General features: G+C 43.3%; 1 protein-coding gene and 1 pseudogene across 1 annotated transcript; one reads left to right on the top strand and one right to left on the bottom strand.

Moving 5' to 3' along the window:
• Positions 1–1,639: 1,639 nt before the first annotated feature.
• LOC121947898 lies at positions 1,640–2,536 on the bottom strand (the record flags this gene model as incomplete). The annotated part of the gene is made up of 1 exon (XM_042493080.1): positions 1,640–2,536. A coding segment is annotated over one exon (897 nt), but the record flags the coding sequence as incomplete, so codon positions are not given.
• Positions 2,537–5,660: 3,124 nt separating this feature from the next.
• On the top strand, positions 5,661–6,594 carry LOC121947688 (annotated as a pseudogene).
• Positions 6,595–17,664: the final 11,070 nt, after the last annotated feature.

Below are 17,664 nucleotides of genomic sequence, written 5' to 3'. Positions count from 1 at the left end.
TGAGCCAATACTAAAACATTTTAAGGTTAGTTGCCTAGTAATAGTACCTTAACGTTTGGTAAGGCTAATTCCTCCAAGAGGCTTTGGTCTCTGTAAAGAAAGTCCTCACATAGTCTCAGGGTTTTTACCAATACACTGAAATACACTGAACAAAAATATAAACACAAACACTTTTGTTTTTGCTCCCATTTTTCATGAGCTGAACTCGTTGTTGTTGACAAATCTGTCTAAATCTGTGTTAGTGAGCACTTCTCCTTTGCTGAGATAATCCATCCCACCTCACAGGTGTGGCGTATCAAGATGCTGATTAGACAGCATGATTATTGCACAGGTGTGCATTAGGCTGGCCACAATAAAAGGCCACTGAAATGTGCAGTTTTGCTTTATTGGGGAGATCTGGGGGGTCAGAAAACCAGTTAGTGTCTGGTGTGACCACCATTTGCCTCACACAGTGCAACACATCTCATTCGCATAGAGTTAATCAGGTGTTTGATTGTGGCCTGTGGAATGTTGGTCCACTCCTCTTCAATGGCTGTGTGAAGTTGCTGGATATTGGCAGGAACTGTAACACGCTGTCGTATATGCCGATCCAGAGCATCCCAAACATGCTTAATGGGTGACATGTCCGGTGAGTATGCTGGTCATGCAAGAACTGGGATGTTTTCAGCTTCCAGGAATTGTGTACAGATCCTTGCAACATGGGGCCGTGTATTATCATGCTGCAACATGAGGTGACGGTCGTGGATGAATGGCACAACAATGGGCCTCAGGATCTCGTCACGGTATTTCTGTGCATTTAAAATGCCATCAATAAAATGCACCTGTGTTCGTTGTCCATAACATACTACTGCCCATACCATAACCCACCGCGACCATGGGCCACTCGATCCACATCAGCAAACCGCTCACCCACACAACGCCACACACGCTGTCTGCCATCTGCCCTCAACAGTGAAAAATGGGATTAATCTGTGAAGAGAACACCTCTCCAACGTGCCAGATGCCATCGAATGTGAGCATTTGCCCACTCAGTTGATTACGACGATGAACTGCAGTTAGGTTGAGAACCCGATGAAGATGACGAGCATGTAGATGAGTCAAGTCAAGTCAATTTTATTTATAGAGCCCATTATCACAAAACATGGTTTGCCTCAGAGGGCTTTACAGTGTACGATATCCCTCTGCCCTTAGACCCTCATATCACCCAAGAAAAAACTCCTGAAAAAGAACCCCTGAATGGGAAAAAAAAAAGGAAGAAACCTCAGGAAGAGTGGTAGAGGATGATGAGGGATCCCTCTTCAAGGACGGACAGATGAGCAATAAATGTTGTAAATAACAAATGACATAAAACTCCCGAGAGGCAACAGGATTAACGTAGTGCAATTCAACAGACCCAGGCTCTGTAATCGCGAGCCCCAAGTAGTGAGAGTACCACAAGGCTATCACAGATGTAAGGCAAAGCTAAACTACTGAGGCTAAGCTAAGCTTGCAAATGGCAATGCAGTTAACAGACATGCATGATTTTCTGATGGCGGCATTGAGAGAAGGAAAAGGAGCTCAGCGTATCAGAGGAAGTCCCCCGGCAAGTTAAACCTATGTCAGCCTAACTATGGGCTGGTCCAGGCAACCTGAGCCAGCCCTAATTATAAGCTTTATCAAAGAGGAAGGTCTTAAGTCTACCCTTAAAAGTTGAAACGGTGTCTGCCTCCCTGACCGAAACTGGAAGATGGTTCCATAGGAGAGGAGCGTGGTAGCTGAAGGCTCTGGTTCCTATCCTACTTTTGGAAACTTTGGGAACCACAAGTAACCCTGCATTTTCGGAGCGCAATGATCTTGAGGGTTGGTAAGGAACTATGAGCTGTGACAGATAGGATGGAGCCTGACCATTTAGAGCTTTGTAAGTAAGGAGGAGGATTTTAAATTCACTCCTGGATTTCACAGGGAGCCAGTGCAGAGAAGCTAAAACAGAAGAAATATGGTCCCTTTTATTGCTTCCCGTTAAAACACGAGCATCGGCGTTCTGCACCAGTTGGAGAGACCTAAGAGATTTGTTGGGGCAACCAAATAATAGGGAGTAACAGTAATCCAGCCTAGAGGTGACAAATGCATGTACTAATTTTTCAGCATTTGTTTGGGACAGGATATGACTAATTTTTACGATGTTACGCAAGTGAAAGAAAGCCGTCCTTGAAGTTTGTTTTATGTGGGAGACAAAAGATAAATCTTGATCAAATAAAACGCCGAAGTTCCGTACAGTAGTGCTAGAGGCCAAGGTAATGCCATCTAGAGAAATTATGTTGTTGGAAAAGGAGCTTCTGAGGTGTTTGGGGCCAAGAACAATAACTTCAGTTTTGTCTGAATTCAACATCAGGAAATTACAGCTCATCCAGGCTTTTACATCCTTAAGACATGTTTGAAGTCTAGATAGCTGATCAGTTTCATCTGGTTTCATAGATAGATATAATTGCGTATCGTCAGCATAACAATGGAAATTTATAGAGTGTTTTCTAATTATGTTGCCTTGAGGAAGCATATATAAAGTAAAAAGGACGGAACCTTGTGGCACTCCAAAGCAGACCTTAGTATGTGCGGAGGGTTGATCACTGATGTGAACAAATTGGGAACGATCTGATAAGTATGACTTAAACCAGGCTAGTGACATTCCTTTAAGGCCAATTAAGTTTTCAAGTCCGTGCAGTAAGATTTGATAGTCAATGGTGTCAAATGCGGCACTGAGATCTGATAGGATTAAAACAGAGACCAGACCTGTGTCAGAAGCGATAAATAAGTCGTTATCAATTTTTGCAAGTGCCGTCTCTGTACTATGATGAACTCTGAAACCTGACTGAAAGTCCTCGAATAAACTATTATCTTGGAGAAAGTCACAGAGATGAGCTTCCCTGAGACAGTTTCTGACAGTTTGGGCAAAAATTCTTTGGTTATGCAAACCGATTGTTGCAGCAGCTGTCCGGGTGGCTGGTCTCAGACGATCTTGGAGGTGAACATGGATGTGGAGGTCCTGGGCTGGTGTGGTTACACGTGGTCAGCGGTTGTGAGGCCGGTTGATGTACTGCCAAATTGTCTGAAGCTCTGGTGGATATTCCTGCAGTCAGCATGCCAATTGCATGCTCCCTCAAAACTTGCGACATATGTGGCATTGTGCTGTGTGAAAAAACTGAACATTTCAGAGTGGCCTTTTATTGTGGCCAGCCTAAGGCACACTTGTGCAATAATCATGCTGTCTAATCAGCATTTTGATATGCCACACCTGTGAGGTGGGATGGATTATCTCGGCAAAGGAGAAGTGCTTACTAACACAGATTTAGACAGATTTGTGAATAATATTTGAAAAAAATGTGCCTTTTGTGTATACAGAAAATGTTTTAGATCTTTGAGTTGATTGGGAGCAAAAACCAAAGTGTTGTGTTTATATTTTTTGTTCAGAGAGTATTCATTTTAACAGAGTTGATCCTCACGGCTGAGTTTAGTGGGAGCAGTGACCAGCATTCAAAGTCTTCTAGCTAAACAAGGTGTAAAATTGGCCTTAAAGATAATTTTCTCTTAACTTAAATTCTGAGATACTTAAAATCATGTAGTGATACTTTAAATGGGAAATTGCGTAAAGGGTATTTGCAGCTGCATTTTGAGGAAATAGCTTACTTTTGCCTAAATTAAGTTTGTATAATAATATGAAACTGAATGATTTCAATGTGGCAAGAGCAGCAGCAACAGATACAGATAGCTTTGAAATGTACAAAAGATGATCATCTGCATAAAGAGATAGACCCTCTGTGCTATTCTTGATTACTTCAGTAATATGGAGGTTGGAGTAAAGTGCAGCAGCGCGGGACTAAATGACAACAGCGAAAAGCAGCAGGCTCAAAGGGCAACCTTGTCTAGTGGACCTATAGAGAGGAGAACATTATGTTATTTGTTCTAACTGAGGTTTGATGAAAGGAGTAAAGTCATTTAACCCAGGTGATAAACTTTTTGCCACAGTCAAATTTATCTGAAGAATAGAAGAGATGGCCCCACTCAACACAGTCAAAAGCTTTTTCAGCGTCCATTGACATTAATGTCTCTGGAGCTGTGGAGGTAGAAGGATTAAACATTTTGTTAAAAAACGTCTTAAATTAAAATAGGAAAGTTTATTTTGAAAGAAACCTGTTGGATCGTGGGTGATGATAAACTGAAGAGTGGACTCAGAAGTTTGATCCAGAATCCAGAAGTTTGGATAGTATTTCAAAGTTGACATTCAGCAGACTGATAGGACAAAATGAGGCACAGGATAGAGGGTCCTTCCTCTTTTTCAAAATTAGAGAGCTTGAGGTCTGAGTGAAGGTCTAGGGCAATTTGACAGTCACAAATGATTTATTAAACATATCAGTTAAAGTAGGGGCTACTTTATTTAAAAAGTTGCTGTGGAACTCAATAGAATAACCAGACTGCATGGATTTAGCTGCTGCAGTAAGTTCTTTAACACTAATGTCTTTGTCCAAATCATCAGCAATGTCAGAGTGAACAGTTGCAATATCAAGTGCATTAAAAATACTATCCAACTGTGAAGAATCAGCTGAGTTTTCAGAAGTATACCATGACATGTACAAATCCTTAAACTCATTATTAATTTTCATAGGATCAGTTGTTAAGCCTAAAGAGGTTTGAATTTGGGGAATTTGGTACGATGATAAAGTTTGTCGCAGTTGATGGGCCAGTAATCTGCTGGTCTTGTCCCCATTCTTGTAGTAAGTATACCTGGATTTCATTAACATTTCTGTAGTGTGATCCGTAGCTAAAGCCTTACGCTTGGCTTGCAACAAGAGGCGTCCTTGTATAGAGCTGGAGAGGGTGCCGTGACATAAATTGTGTCCAACTGTGCAATGTGTTTTGTTAATTCAACAAGTTTTTCCCTCATAATCTTCCACTCATAATTACTGTAAGGAATTATTACACCACTGTTTCCCACAAGACTGATGCAAACACTAAAAAAAAAAAAAAACATCTTTGAAATGTTTTGAAATAAACTCCACAAAGTCCTCATTCAAAAGTAAACGGTGTCAGGGGCACAATTCATATCAGATCCTTTAAAATGTATTTCCATTCTAGTAACTAGGGCATGGTCGGAAATGTAACGCCCTTTAGTTGCACACACAGAGTAATCCCCAATTTTTCCAGTTTAACCATGTTAAACTATACCAGTTGAGCTTATGTTTGTATTGTGTTGTAGTTCCTTATTTTCACCAGCAGAGGGCACATCAGTCACACACACAGCGCCACTCGCGGTCTGAGTTCCCTTGTTTTTTTTGCTTGTTTTTCCTTTCCTTCCCTTCACTGATGCTGATGAGAACAGACAGGCTGTTGGACTGTTGGACGTGCTGACGTGCTGACGTACTGCGGGTAAGCGTGTTACATCACTTCCGGTGTATCTTGTCTGTGTCTCTGGTAGCGTCTCTGAGCTGCTCCTATGAGCGATCCTCAGCTAATCTTCTAACTTGTTCCTTACTTCGGCTGCTCTTATCTATCTGTGACTGAAAACTCTCACATAAGTTTTACTTAATCACTCACAGCTGTCTCCTCCTCTCAGCGGTTTTTCCTGTGTATTCACAACCGCTCTCTCACTGTTAGCCGGTTAGCTTCGTTAGCATTAGCTCTGGTTAGCAATGGCTTCTCCCTGCTCCTCTCCCTCTTCTGCTCTCTCCTGCTCAGTGTGTCAGATGTTTAGTTACTCCTCTGCCTCCTTCAGTGTTAGTGGTACCTGTAACAAGTGTAGTTTATTTGCTGCGCTGGAGGCGAGGCTTAGCGATCTGGAAGCGCGGCTCCGCACCGTGGATAATCCCTCTGTAGCTGCGATAGTTAGCGAGCTCCCTGTAGCCGGTGCGGACCGACATAGCGTAGCCTCTGCTAGCCGTCCCCCGGCAACCCCCGTGCAGCCGGGGGGGCTGGGTGACTGTCCGAGCGAAGCATAGTAAGCCGAAGCCTGCGGTACACCACCCACCCCCCCTTCACGTTTCAAATAAGTATGCCCCTCTCAACCACACACCGACCGAGGACACAACCCTGGTCATTGGTAGCTTTATTTTGCGAAACGTGAAGTTAGTGACACCAGCGGCCATAGTCAAATGTATCCCTGGGGCCAGAGCGGGACGTCGAGTCAAATTTGAAGCTGCTGGCTAAGGCTAAACGTAAATACAGTAAGATTGTTATTCACGTTGGCGGCAATGACACCCGGTTACGTCAATCGGAGGTCACTAAAATTAACATAGAGTCGGTGTGTGAGTACGCCAAGACGATGTCGGACACCGTAATCTTCTCTGGACCCCTCCCCAATGTGACCAGTGATGACATGTTTAGCCGCATGTCAGCACTCAACCGCTGGTTGTCGTGGTGGTGTCCAGCAAATGATGTGGGCTTCGTTAATAATTGGCGCTCCTTTTGGGGTAAACCTGGTCTTATCCGGAGGGACGGCATCCATCCCACTTTGGATGGAGCCGCTCTCCTCTCTAAGAATCTGGCCGATTTTATTAGAGGCCCAAAGCCATGACAAACCAGAGTTGGGACCAGGTTTCAGAGTCGCAGTCTTACACGCTTCTCTGAGCTTCCTCTAGCACAGTCACACACCCATAATGTAAATGTTATAAAAACAGTGTCTGTCCCCCGACCACTTCATTTGTTTAATACTAAAATAAACAAAAGGGGAGTTGTACATGAAAATCTCATAAAAATTAACTCATCTACTGTCATACAGCATCATAACAGGAGAATTAAATGCGGACTCTTGAACGTTAGATCCTTATCAACCAAGGCTCATTTAGTCACTGATTTAATATTGGATAACCATATTGATTTATTATGCCTCACTGAGACCTGGCTTTGTCCTGAAGAGTACGTTAGCCTGAATGAATCCACTCCTCCTGGTCATATAAATAGTCACGTTGTGCGGGACACTGGCCGAGGAGGGGGAGTCGCTGCTATTTTTGATTCAAGCTTAGCAATTCACACTAAGGCCAAGTTAAACTATAATTCATTTGAAAGCCTTTTTCTCAGTCTTCCTCATTCATCCTGGAAAACTCTACAGCCAATTCTATTTGTCATAGTGTACCGCACCCCCGGCCCATACTCTGAATTTCTATCTGAGTTCTCTGAGCTTATATCAAGTTTAGTGCTCAAATCAGACAAAATTATTATCGTAGGGGATTTTAACATTCACATGGATGTTAATAGTGATAGCCTTAGTTCTGCTTTCTCCACACTTTTGGATTCAATAGGCTTCAGTCAGTGTGTACATAAACCCACCCACCGCTACAATCACACCCTCGATCTAGTCCTTGCATACGGCATTGATATTGCAGATTTATTAGTCTTTCCTGAGATTCCTGCTCTGTCAGACCATTATTTGATAACTTTTAATTTTTTATTACTTGACTACAAGCCTCTCAGTAAGAGCTACTCTTCTAGATGTCTATCTGATTCAGCAGTGGCTAAATTTAAGAAACTAATTCCCTCTGCTTTGACATCATTACCATGTCTTACAACTCCTGAGCACACTACTACTAACTTAAGTCATTCCCAAATTGACTGTCTCATCGATAATGCTACTGGCTCACTGCGATCAGCTCTCGAAACTGTTGCACCCTTCAAGAAGAAAATGAAACAAAGAAAATTAGCCCCATGGTTTAATCTCCAGATTCGCAAATTGAAACAAACATCGCGAAAATTTGAAAGACATTGGCGTTCGACCAAACTGGAAGAGTCCTGTTTAGTCTGGCTGGACAGTCTTAAAGTCTATAAGAAGGCCCTCCGCCATGCCAGGGCAAACTATTATTCATCACTAATTGAGGAAAACAAAAACAATCCCAGGTTTCTTTTCAACACTGTAGCCAGGTTGACTCAGAGTCACAGCTCTATAGAGCCCTGTATTCCTTCGGCCCTAAGCAGTGACGACTTTATGAATTTCTTTAATAATAAAATCATAACTATTCGAAATAAAATCCATCACCTCTTACCCTCAACTGACCTGACCCCGAACTCAGATAGCCTGAATATGGCAGCAAGGCCCGAAATTTATCTAGACCATTTCTCCCCCATTGACCTTCATCAACTCTATACTTTGGTTTCTGCATCTAAGCCATCAACATGCCTGCTAGACCCCATCCCAATTAAGCTCCTGAAGGAATTTTTACCTTTATTAGACAACTTTTTATTAGATATAATCAACACGTCTTTATTGACAGGTTATGTACCCCAGTCTTTTAAAGTAGCTGTCATTAAACCTCTTCTAAAGAAGCCCACTCTCGATCCTGAGATTTTAGCTAATTATAGACCAATATCTAATCTCCCATTTATTTCTAAAATCCTTGAGAGAGTGGTTGCTCATCAGCTCTGTGACTTTCTCCAAAGACAACAGTTTATTCGAGGACTTTCAGTCAGGCTTTAGAGTTCATCATAGCACAGAGACGGCACTAGTAAAAATTAATAACGACTTAGTTATCGCTTCTGACACAGGTCTGGTCTCTGTTTTAATCCTATTAGATCTCAGTGCTGCATTTGACACCATTGACCATCAAATCTTACTGCACAGACTTGAAACCTCAATTGGCCTTAAAGGAATGTCACTAGCCTGGTTTAAGTCATACTTATCAGATCGTTCCCAATTTGTTCACATCAGTGATCAACCCTCCGCACATACTAAGGTCTGCTTTGGCGTGCCACAAGGTTCCGTCCTTTTTACTTTATATATGCTTCCTCAAGGCAACATAATTAGAAAACACTCTATAAATTTCCATTGTTATGCTGACGATACGCAATTATATCTATCTATGAAACCAGATGAAACTGATCAGCTATCTAGACTTCAAACATGTCTTAAGGATGTGTAAAAGCCTGGATGAGCCGTAATTTCCTGATGTTGAATTCAGACAAAACTGAAGTTATTGTTCTTGGCCCAAAACACCTCAGAAGCTCCTTTTCCAACAATGTAATTTCTCTAGATGGCATTACCTTGGCCTCTAGCACAACTGTAAGGAACCTCGGAGTTTTATTTGACCAGGATTTATCCTTTGCCTCCCATATAAAACAAACTTCAAGGACGGCTTTCTTTCGCTTGCGTAACATCGCAAAAATTAGACATATCCTATCCCAAACAGATGCTGAAAAATTAGTACATGCATTTGTCACCTCTAGGCTGGATTACTGTAACTCCCTATTATTTGGTTGCCCCAACAAATCTCTTAGGTCTCTCCAACTGGTGCAGAACGCTGCTGCTCGTGTTTTAACGGGAAGCAAGAAAAGGGACCATATTTCTCCTGTTTTAGCTTCTCTGCACTGGCTCCCTGTGAAATCCAGGATTGAATTTAAAATCCTCCTCCTTACTTACAAAGCTCTAAATAGTCAGGCTCCGTCTTATCTGTCACAGCTCATAGTTCCTTACCAACCCTCAAGATCACTGCGCTCTGAAAACGCAGGGTTACTTGCGGTTCCCAAAATTTCCAAAAGTAGGTTAGGAACCAGAGCCTTCAGCTACCATGCTCCTCTCCTATGGAACCATCTTCCATTTTCGGTCAGGGAGGCAGACACCGTTTCAACTTTTAAGGGTAGACTTTAGACCTTCCTCTTTGATAAAGCTTATAATTAGGGCTGGCTCAGGTTGCCTGGACCAGCCCATAGTTAGGCTGACATAGGTTTAACCTGCCGGGGACTTCCCCTGATACGCTGAGCTCCTTTCCTTCTCTCAATGCCGCCATCAGAAATCATGCATGTCTGTTAACTGCATTGCCATGTGCAAGCTTAGCTTAGCTCTGTGATAGCCATGTGGTACTCTCACTACCTGGGGCTCGCGATTACAGAGCCTGGGTCTGTTGAACTGCACTACGCTAATCCTGTTGCCTCTCGGGAGCGTTCCTGCTCCCTTGTTTCCTAGTTTCCCTGGATCCTGGCCGTAACCTTGACTGTGCCTGACCGTGGTGATAGCTGTGCTGATGCTGCGACCCTGCCTTTGGTTGTGCTCGTGCTGTGGCTGTACTGATTCTGTGCCCCCCGCTCGCCCTGATCGTGGTCTGGTCCTGGTTGCGCCGATGCTGTGATCTTGCCTTTGGACATCTCCCTTTCAACATATGCATGAGACTGTTATCATCTCTCTCAACATCATCATAGAGAGCAATTACTAATTTCACACCTACCATTATTGTAATATGACATGCATCTGTTTCTATTACTGCTGTGCCCCCCCCCCCCCCCACACCCTCTCTCCCCCTCTCTCTTTCTCTTTCCTTTTTTGCCATGATTGTATTTCATTTGCTATTTACGACATCTATTGCTCGTCTGTCCGTCCTGGAAGAGGGATCCCTCACTATCCTCTACCGCTCTTCCTGAGGTTTCTTCCTCTTTTTTTTTCCCTGTTACAGGGGTTCTTTTTGGGGAGTTTTTTCCTTGGGTGATGTGAGGGTCTAAGGGCAGAGGGATGTCGTACACTGTAAAGCCCTCTGAGGCAAACCATGTTTTGTGATAATGGGCTATATAAATAAAACTTGACTTGACAGGCTACGGCCAAGAGAGAGCAATAAGTGTTAGAAAAAAACTAAATGAAAGTGGGTAAAAGCTATTTTTGTTGTAAGGTATCTATTCTGAGAAGTATCCACATCGTGAGGAGTTGTTTTGGGTTGTGAACATCGCCGTTTATTCTGTTTTTTTTGTCGAGGGAAAACTCCAGTGAGTAGAAGCTATTAGCGTTTAGCATAGCATGCTAACGGCTGCCGACTATGGCTAGTTACTCACTAAATACATGAATATATCATTAGTTATGTTGTTATGTTTCTCAGAAGACGTTTTAAAACCAACCGGAGATATATAAGAGTTTGTTGAATGTGAGAATGTGGGTTTATTTTGTACTTCTGTGTAGAAAGTGTGCTAATTGAACAGTTGCTATTGTAAAATGCTAGCTTAAAGCTACAAAGCTAGCGGAGCTGATGTTGTGAGCTAAAACACGCAGCAGTGTGCAGCTGAGTATTACTGAGAGACAGTTACTTGATTCGTTTTTCTCAAACATGATTTAGATGTGATTCAGTCCATGATTTATGTGCACTATGTGGTGGTAAAGGCTTAAAACAGCTAAAAATAGTTAAAAAAAACAATTCATATACACCATTTGTATGTGTTGGCTGTTAAAAGTTCATTTTATAGCTGTAAATGATACATTGTCAAATTTGAGTGGTTCACATTCATTGATTTAAGAAAAGAAAGAATAAATACTGTACAGTTGATTTAAGAAAATGTTTGGAAAGAGATAAATAATGGATCTAAAAAACTATTGCTCTATGCAGGTTGTTTTTTTTTTTTTTTGATGTATGAATGATTCCGATGGCGAGCCAGGGCCCGGACCAGCGAGACGTGGAGCAGGGACCCGTCCTTACACCCTCCACGCATGTAAGTCGGGGACAGCTTCATCGAGCATCTGGAGAGATCATATCACATCATACAGGTAAGAGACAAAAATCACACTACCCGGGTAGATGAATGATACACACTGACTCTGGACAAACTGGACACTGATTTGGACTTTTGACTGTTTTTGGACTTATTCATTTACCATTTTGGGCCCATTTTTCTATTTTATTTGCACTTTGAATATTATATCTCTTTATTGTGAATTTGTTCTGTGGTTATTTACAACTGAGGTTGTTATTGGTAAATTGATGGTGAATTCTGAGTAATAACTGTTTTTTTTTAAATACCAAGAAGTACACAGTCAGTCATAGCTGATCTATTTAATTTGTTGAAATTGAAGAGTGGCTTTCCTGCCAATAAATATATTCTTGTTACTCTTTTCTTTCCAAACCGTTGTCCTTGTCACATCTATCCTCCCTGAGCGAAACTATATCTTCTGATCTAGCCCAAATTACAGTAAGTGACATTAACGTTAGTACATGTGCACTAGGAATGTCACATAGAACGTGTTACAGATATAACTATGGCATTATATGAGACAGATTTTACAGATGGAATATGTCAAAGTCTGCTCTGCCTCTCTCCTGCTGCTGTGGGATTTTTCCACTTACCCCACCTCTGCCTCTCTCTCCATCTGGCCACTCCACCTGGTGCTCCCAGCTGCTCTTCATCTCCAATCAAGCCAGTATTTAAGCATCCTCACTCCACTGACTCTTTGCTAGATTGTCTTCACTTCCATGCCAGACCTGCCAGCATTCACTCTCTGACTGTTTTCCTGGTTTTGACTCGGCTCGCCTCTGACCACCTCTCCACGTCTATGCTCCAGTAAACCTAACAGTTTTCTGTCTCCGACCCCGAGTTTTGCCTGTGCACTACCTGGTCTCGTCTTCCTGTGGCTGTGCTGTGTTTGACTGCTTTGGCGCCGTCAGGAGAAATTGCCATTCTTCCTGCCGTCTTCAGAGCCTCCCGCCGAGTGAAACATCTCTTCTGTGTGAGTTCCTCTAGTGTTTATCATTCTGATTGTACATCGATTTCCTGCCTGTCCTCACTGATCCCGCTTCCTACTCCTACTGGATTCATCTACTCCGCTGCCTGCCTGATACCAGCTCTGCTTCCTCGTTGACCGTGAGCCCTCCCTGCCCCTCTACAGAGTCCTAGCTTTTCCCACAAGCTCCCTGCTGTAAGTGTTCCTGCAACTTACCAGATACATTCACCTGCCAGTCCACTCCACGTTTACAATTTCCCCACCCGAACTCTGAACTATCACCTGTGAACGTGAGCTCACCCCAGTTCTTATACGAATGCTTTACACATGAACTCTGCTCCACCCCAGAACTGATAACTGTCCCCACTTACCTGCAACCTGATTATACTAAACTTTGCTCCATTCAACCTGCCAAAACAATAAATAAAGGTAATTACCAACTAGTCCCCTGTTTTACTGTACTGCAATTGGGTCCTTCCACACCCCGTTACAGTACAATCTGTCCAGAGATGGACCCAGCGCACAATCCCACACCTTTGAGCCGCCTCGAGAGAATTGAGCCTGTCCTTCAGCAGCATGAGGCCATTATGTCCACAGCTGCCTCAGAGACTAGACAGTTGGCTGAGGCTGATGGACAAGCTCCTGAGCCCCGGGTGGAAACCCAGGAGCATTGCAACTGAGACCAGGAGACATGTGGTCCCTTTCTCACGAACTGTTCCCTGCTATTCTTCCTTCAGCCCCACACCTTCACCCCAGAGAAAGCTAAGGTAGCATTCACCATTTGCCTCCTTCCAGTTGTTCACTCGGGAAGCTGCACAAGGTTTTTGGCTTAGGGGGCGTCAGGGTCAGAGACTGCACAGGGCCGGACTGTGGCTCATTTTTCCATTGATTTCCTCACTAAAGCTAGTCAAAGTCGCTGGAATTCTGCAGCCCTTTGTGACGCTTTTCTCCATGGCCTGGCTGACTACATTAAGGATGAACTGATCAAGCTGCTCATCCGGATTGACCTTTGCATCCAGTCCTGCAGGCGAGATAAGTGTCAGGGGTCCCCCATCGCCCACCACTTGTCTGTTCCTGAGGGGGCTCTTCTAGCTCCTGCTTCTTGCCTAAGCAGCAGCAGGGGGAGGCCGAACCTATTCAACTGGTCCGCACCTCCCTAACCCGTGAGGAATGGGAGTGTCGTCCTCAGTCCAACCTGTGTATGTGCTGTGGGCTAGCAGGTCACTTTGTCTCCAGGTGTCCAGTAAAAGCCAAGGCTCACCAGTAAGAGATACTGCTGAGCCCAACTGCTATTCTGCCTCCCCACAACCAAAGACCGCTGCTCCAAGCCCAGCTCCTTCTTTCTGACGGCCCCCACTCCCTGACTACCTTGACTGACTCTGGGGCAGACGCCTGCATCATCAATAGGGGGCTGGCTCAGCAGCTGGGGCTTGAGCTGGTTCCTCTGCCTCATCCAATTCCCGCTCGGGCCCTGGACAGACATCACTTGGGCATCGCCATCCAGATTCCTATGCTTCTGTCCGGTAACTATCATGAGTCCATCTGGTTCCACATCCTGGACTCTCCTCGTCTGCCACTCATCGTGGGCTAGACTTGGCACAACCCCCACATCACCTGGGAGACCGGGGCCAGTTGGGAGTGGGGCACCTCCTGCTACCTTACCTGCCTGAAGCAAGCCTCCTTACTGCTCCGCTCACCTATCTCCAGTTCCTTGCCTGACATCTCTGGGGTGCCAGCTGATTATCACAACTTCTGCAAGGTCTTCAGCAAAGCCAAGGCTACGTCCCTGCCCCCACACTGGCCCTACGACTGCGTCATCAACCTCCTGCCCAGCACCTCACGACCTGGCCGCCTCTGACAGAAAGGGCATGGGGACCTATATTAATGACTCTCTGGCCGCTGGCATGATCCGCCCTTCTCTGCGACTCATCTTGTCTGCTTCTGACCTGCTTCAGGGGACCACCATCTTCATGAAACTCATACTCAGAGAGACATACTCAGAGACATGCTCAGTCGTTTCATTTTCATCCACCTTGATGACATCCTCATCTTCTCCATGACCTGGAAGGAGCATGTCCATCATATCCAGTATGTGCTCCAACGCCTCTTCGAGAACTCCCTTTTTGTTAAAGCAGAAAAGTGCAAGTTCCATGCTTCATCTGTCTCCTTCCTGGGGTACATCGTGGCTCAAGGCACTGTGTGGATGGACCCAGCTAAGGTCTCTGCCGTCACCCCCTGGCCTGTTCCTGACTCCCACAAATGATTCTGGATGTGAATATTGGATGTGTAGTCAGCAAAGATGGAAATCTTCTTACCATGGTGAGGAGGAGAAGATAGTTTCACAGTCCAATGTAGGCATCTTGCTGTGAATGTGAAAGTAGTGTCGTGTCATGACAGCAAGCCAGAATGAATCTCCCTCTTTGGGCTTATTCCACTGCGTGCGATGGGCTTGATATAGGAGCGACTTTTTGGTCAGGCAAAGTATTTCCTTCAGTCATGGGGCAATGACCTCCCCAACGGTATACCCACCAACAGAATAATATTTTTTCAGGATGTCCCTTCAGGGTCCTTGCAGTGATCATGCAGATTTTTAACTTAAGCCGTTAGCTCAAGCAGAGATTAATATACAAAAAGCAACCAATGCAAAAGTCTGCTAACAGACAGAGAGGGCCATTTAGCAGCAGTATACAGTTTACAGTGGCGTACAAAATTTCCACAGTCTGTAATAAAACGTAAAGCACAATGGTGCACAGTATCCAACTACTTTAGGCACTGGTCAGGTGCATTCATAAAGAACAGATCACCATAGTCCAATTAAGGTAAAAAAAATAGTTCAATAATTCAAGTGTTTTCTTGCCTGGAGTGGGAAACAGGATGTAATTCTGAAAAAAAGAAACATTTTTTTTTCAACCCATGTCAATGGTGGAATGTCAGTAATGTGTATGACTGCAGCAAAAAATGATGTTTTTTTTACATTATCTCAGTTAAGTAAGTAAGAAAGGTTGGCATGGAGTGAAGGTAGACATACTAATAAGGTAAGCGTTCCATGATTCCATGATTTAAAAAAAAAAAAACAGAGGTTATTGTGCAGCTGTAACAACTGCTCATCACAATTCAGTTCACCTGATTCAAGATGACTCCTTTATCATCATCATATGCATCTTTCTAAAGTAAACTATAAATACTCTGATTATTATTTATTGTGTGATATCTGTGGCTTTATGAGTGTTTAACCCACCAAATAAAAAGGGAAGAGATTTATCATTTTGATTTATGTTGAGTGTGTGAATATCACTCAGACTGTTTCATATTTGTATATGGAGTGTAAAAGGATCAGATAAAAAGAAGAGAGCATTTTGTTTTTAACCAGATCTACAAATGCAGGAGGTGAATGCAGCAGTTCTTTACAGAAAGGGTTAACTTCAGACCTACCAGAATCTCTCAATCTCTCAGATTCTGTGAGATTCATGTACAGTATATTGCCTTCTGTGTCCAGCTTGCTTCATCTCTATTTTCAGCTGTGAGTTATATGAGCAGTGATAAGCAGACACATCAGTGATAAGATCAATGAAAGGAGAAAAAAATCCCCACAGGATTCATAATGCAGTGTTCTGGTGGACTGAAATCTGCTCTTATTGAGGTGAATGTACAAGATAGTCCTGAATGATAAGAGGAAACATGTCAGCATCTCTTCTCCTCCCCATTCTCCCCAACTATTTATTAAAAACAACCCTTATAAAATGCATTCACACCTTAACGTGTTATTCCTTCATGTTCCAGCCTAACTCTTCTTCACTCTAGTATGAGCAGACAGCCTATAGGAATAGCACCACGCTGCCACCCCAATCAAAGTGTGTATGCTAAGGTTACCATACTAACCTACAACACCGACAACATTAACACTGACAAAACACCTCTACGGATTAAATCCATACTTTACTTTATCACTGCAGTGGTAATGTTAAAGCACTGAAAAATGAATATCCAGCTGAATGGCCTGGTCAGACCATCATGATGATATCAACTCAACAGTTTCTCTCTCTGAAACCCCAAACACTTTACAGAAATTACAATCCATTCGGGCCAATCAGGAATCCGCACCATAGTTGACAACTTAAGTAGCTAATCAGGGACTGTGTTGTAGCTGATGACATATCATACAGACTGCTGCTTGCAGAACAGTAATGGAGGCTTCTGAAATGAGAAGTATTACCTCCTAATGTTAGCAGAGTCAACACAGCGACATTTAACAATTAAACAACAAGAAGAGGATGCCATTTTTCTGACTGGATTTAGCAAAAGCTGGATTTACTAAAACTGCTCTGTTGGTGATGAAGCAGATCCTCAGTACAAATCCATGTTTATTGTTGTTTCACCACTGACTGGCTAATAGAGGAGTGGATATGAGAAGCTGCAAAGTTGGAGATCATGGTCATGCAGATCGGTGTTCACAGTGCTTCAGACAGACAAGGATGCTGCCAGCTGGTGTTCAGCAGTCAAGAGGCTGAAATGTGCTGGCAGTGCCAGAGAACCTCATGGGGATTGTTGTCAACGAGGTAAACACCAAATGCAAATGGTTGATATAAATACATTATATTTTTTAGACTGTTACTGTCTAATGTAACAAAGTATTTGTCTGGTAGATGCTAGTGCTAATGTCAGGATTGGCTGTAGACGTTTGTCTGTGAAGGCAAGCACTCCCTCCCACTGAGAGTGTTAAGAGTTAGTGCTTGTTGCTTCAAGAGCTGCCATTAATGTTTTGCAAGCAGCGACCTGTATGTTATGTTGTAATAACAACCAATCAATGCTCAACACAATCCTTGATTGGTTGATGAGGTTGTCAACTACAGTCCTATTCCTGATTGGCTAAGATTGGCTCAAAAGGATCAAATTTATGCAAACTGTTTTGGGTGGCAGAGAGTCCAGACTGAAAGAGAGAGAATTTGAGTGTATCTTACCTGCGTTTCTGTTTTTCAGGTGTAGAGGGGCCCATGGTCAATCTCGTCTTGCTTTTGTTTTCACCGTTTTCATTTAACCAGAAGTGTTGGTATTGGCAGTGGTAGCACTCTAAATAACTTAAAACTATTGTTTGTATGAACAGTTCTCAAGAAAACTGTTAGCAGCAATTCTGCAAGCAAAGTAATCAGCGCGTTCCAAAAAGGCATGTTTTGATTGGCACTGCACCAGTGTTGGTAAAAATCAAATTAATTCAATTCAATTCAGTTTTATTTGCAAAGCCT

The sequence above is a fragment of the Plectropomus leopardus genome, chromosome 9, assembly GCF_008729295.1.
Source record: "Plectropomus leopardus isolate mb chromosome 9, YSFRI_Pleo_2.0, whole genome shotgun sequence".
Lineage (NCBI taxonomy): Eukaryota > Metazoa > Chordata > Actinopteri > Perciformes > Serranidae > Plectropomus > Plectropomus leopardus.
Note: the sequence above shows the minus strand (reverse complement) of the source record. Positions and strands in the feature narration are given on the sequence as shown.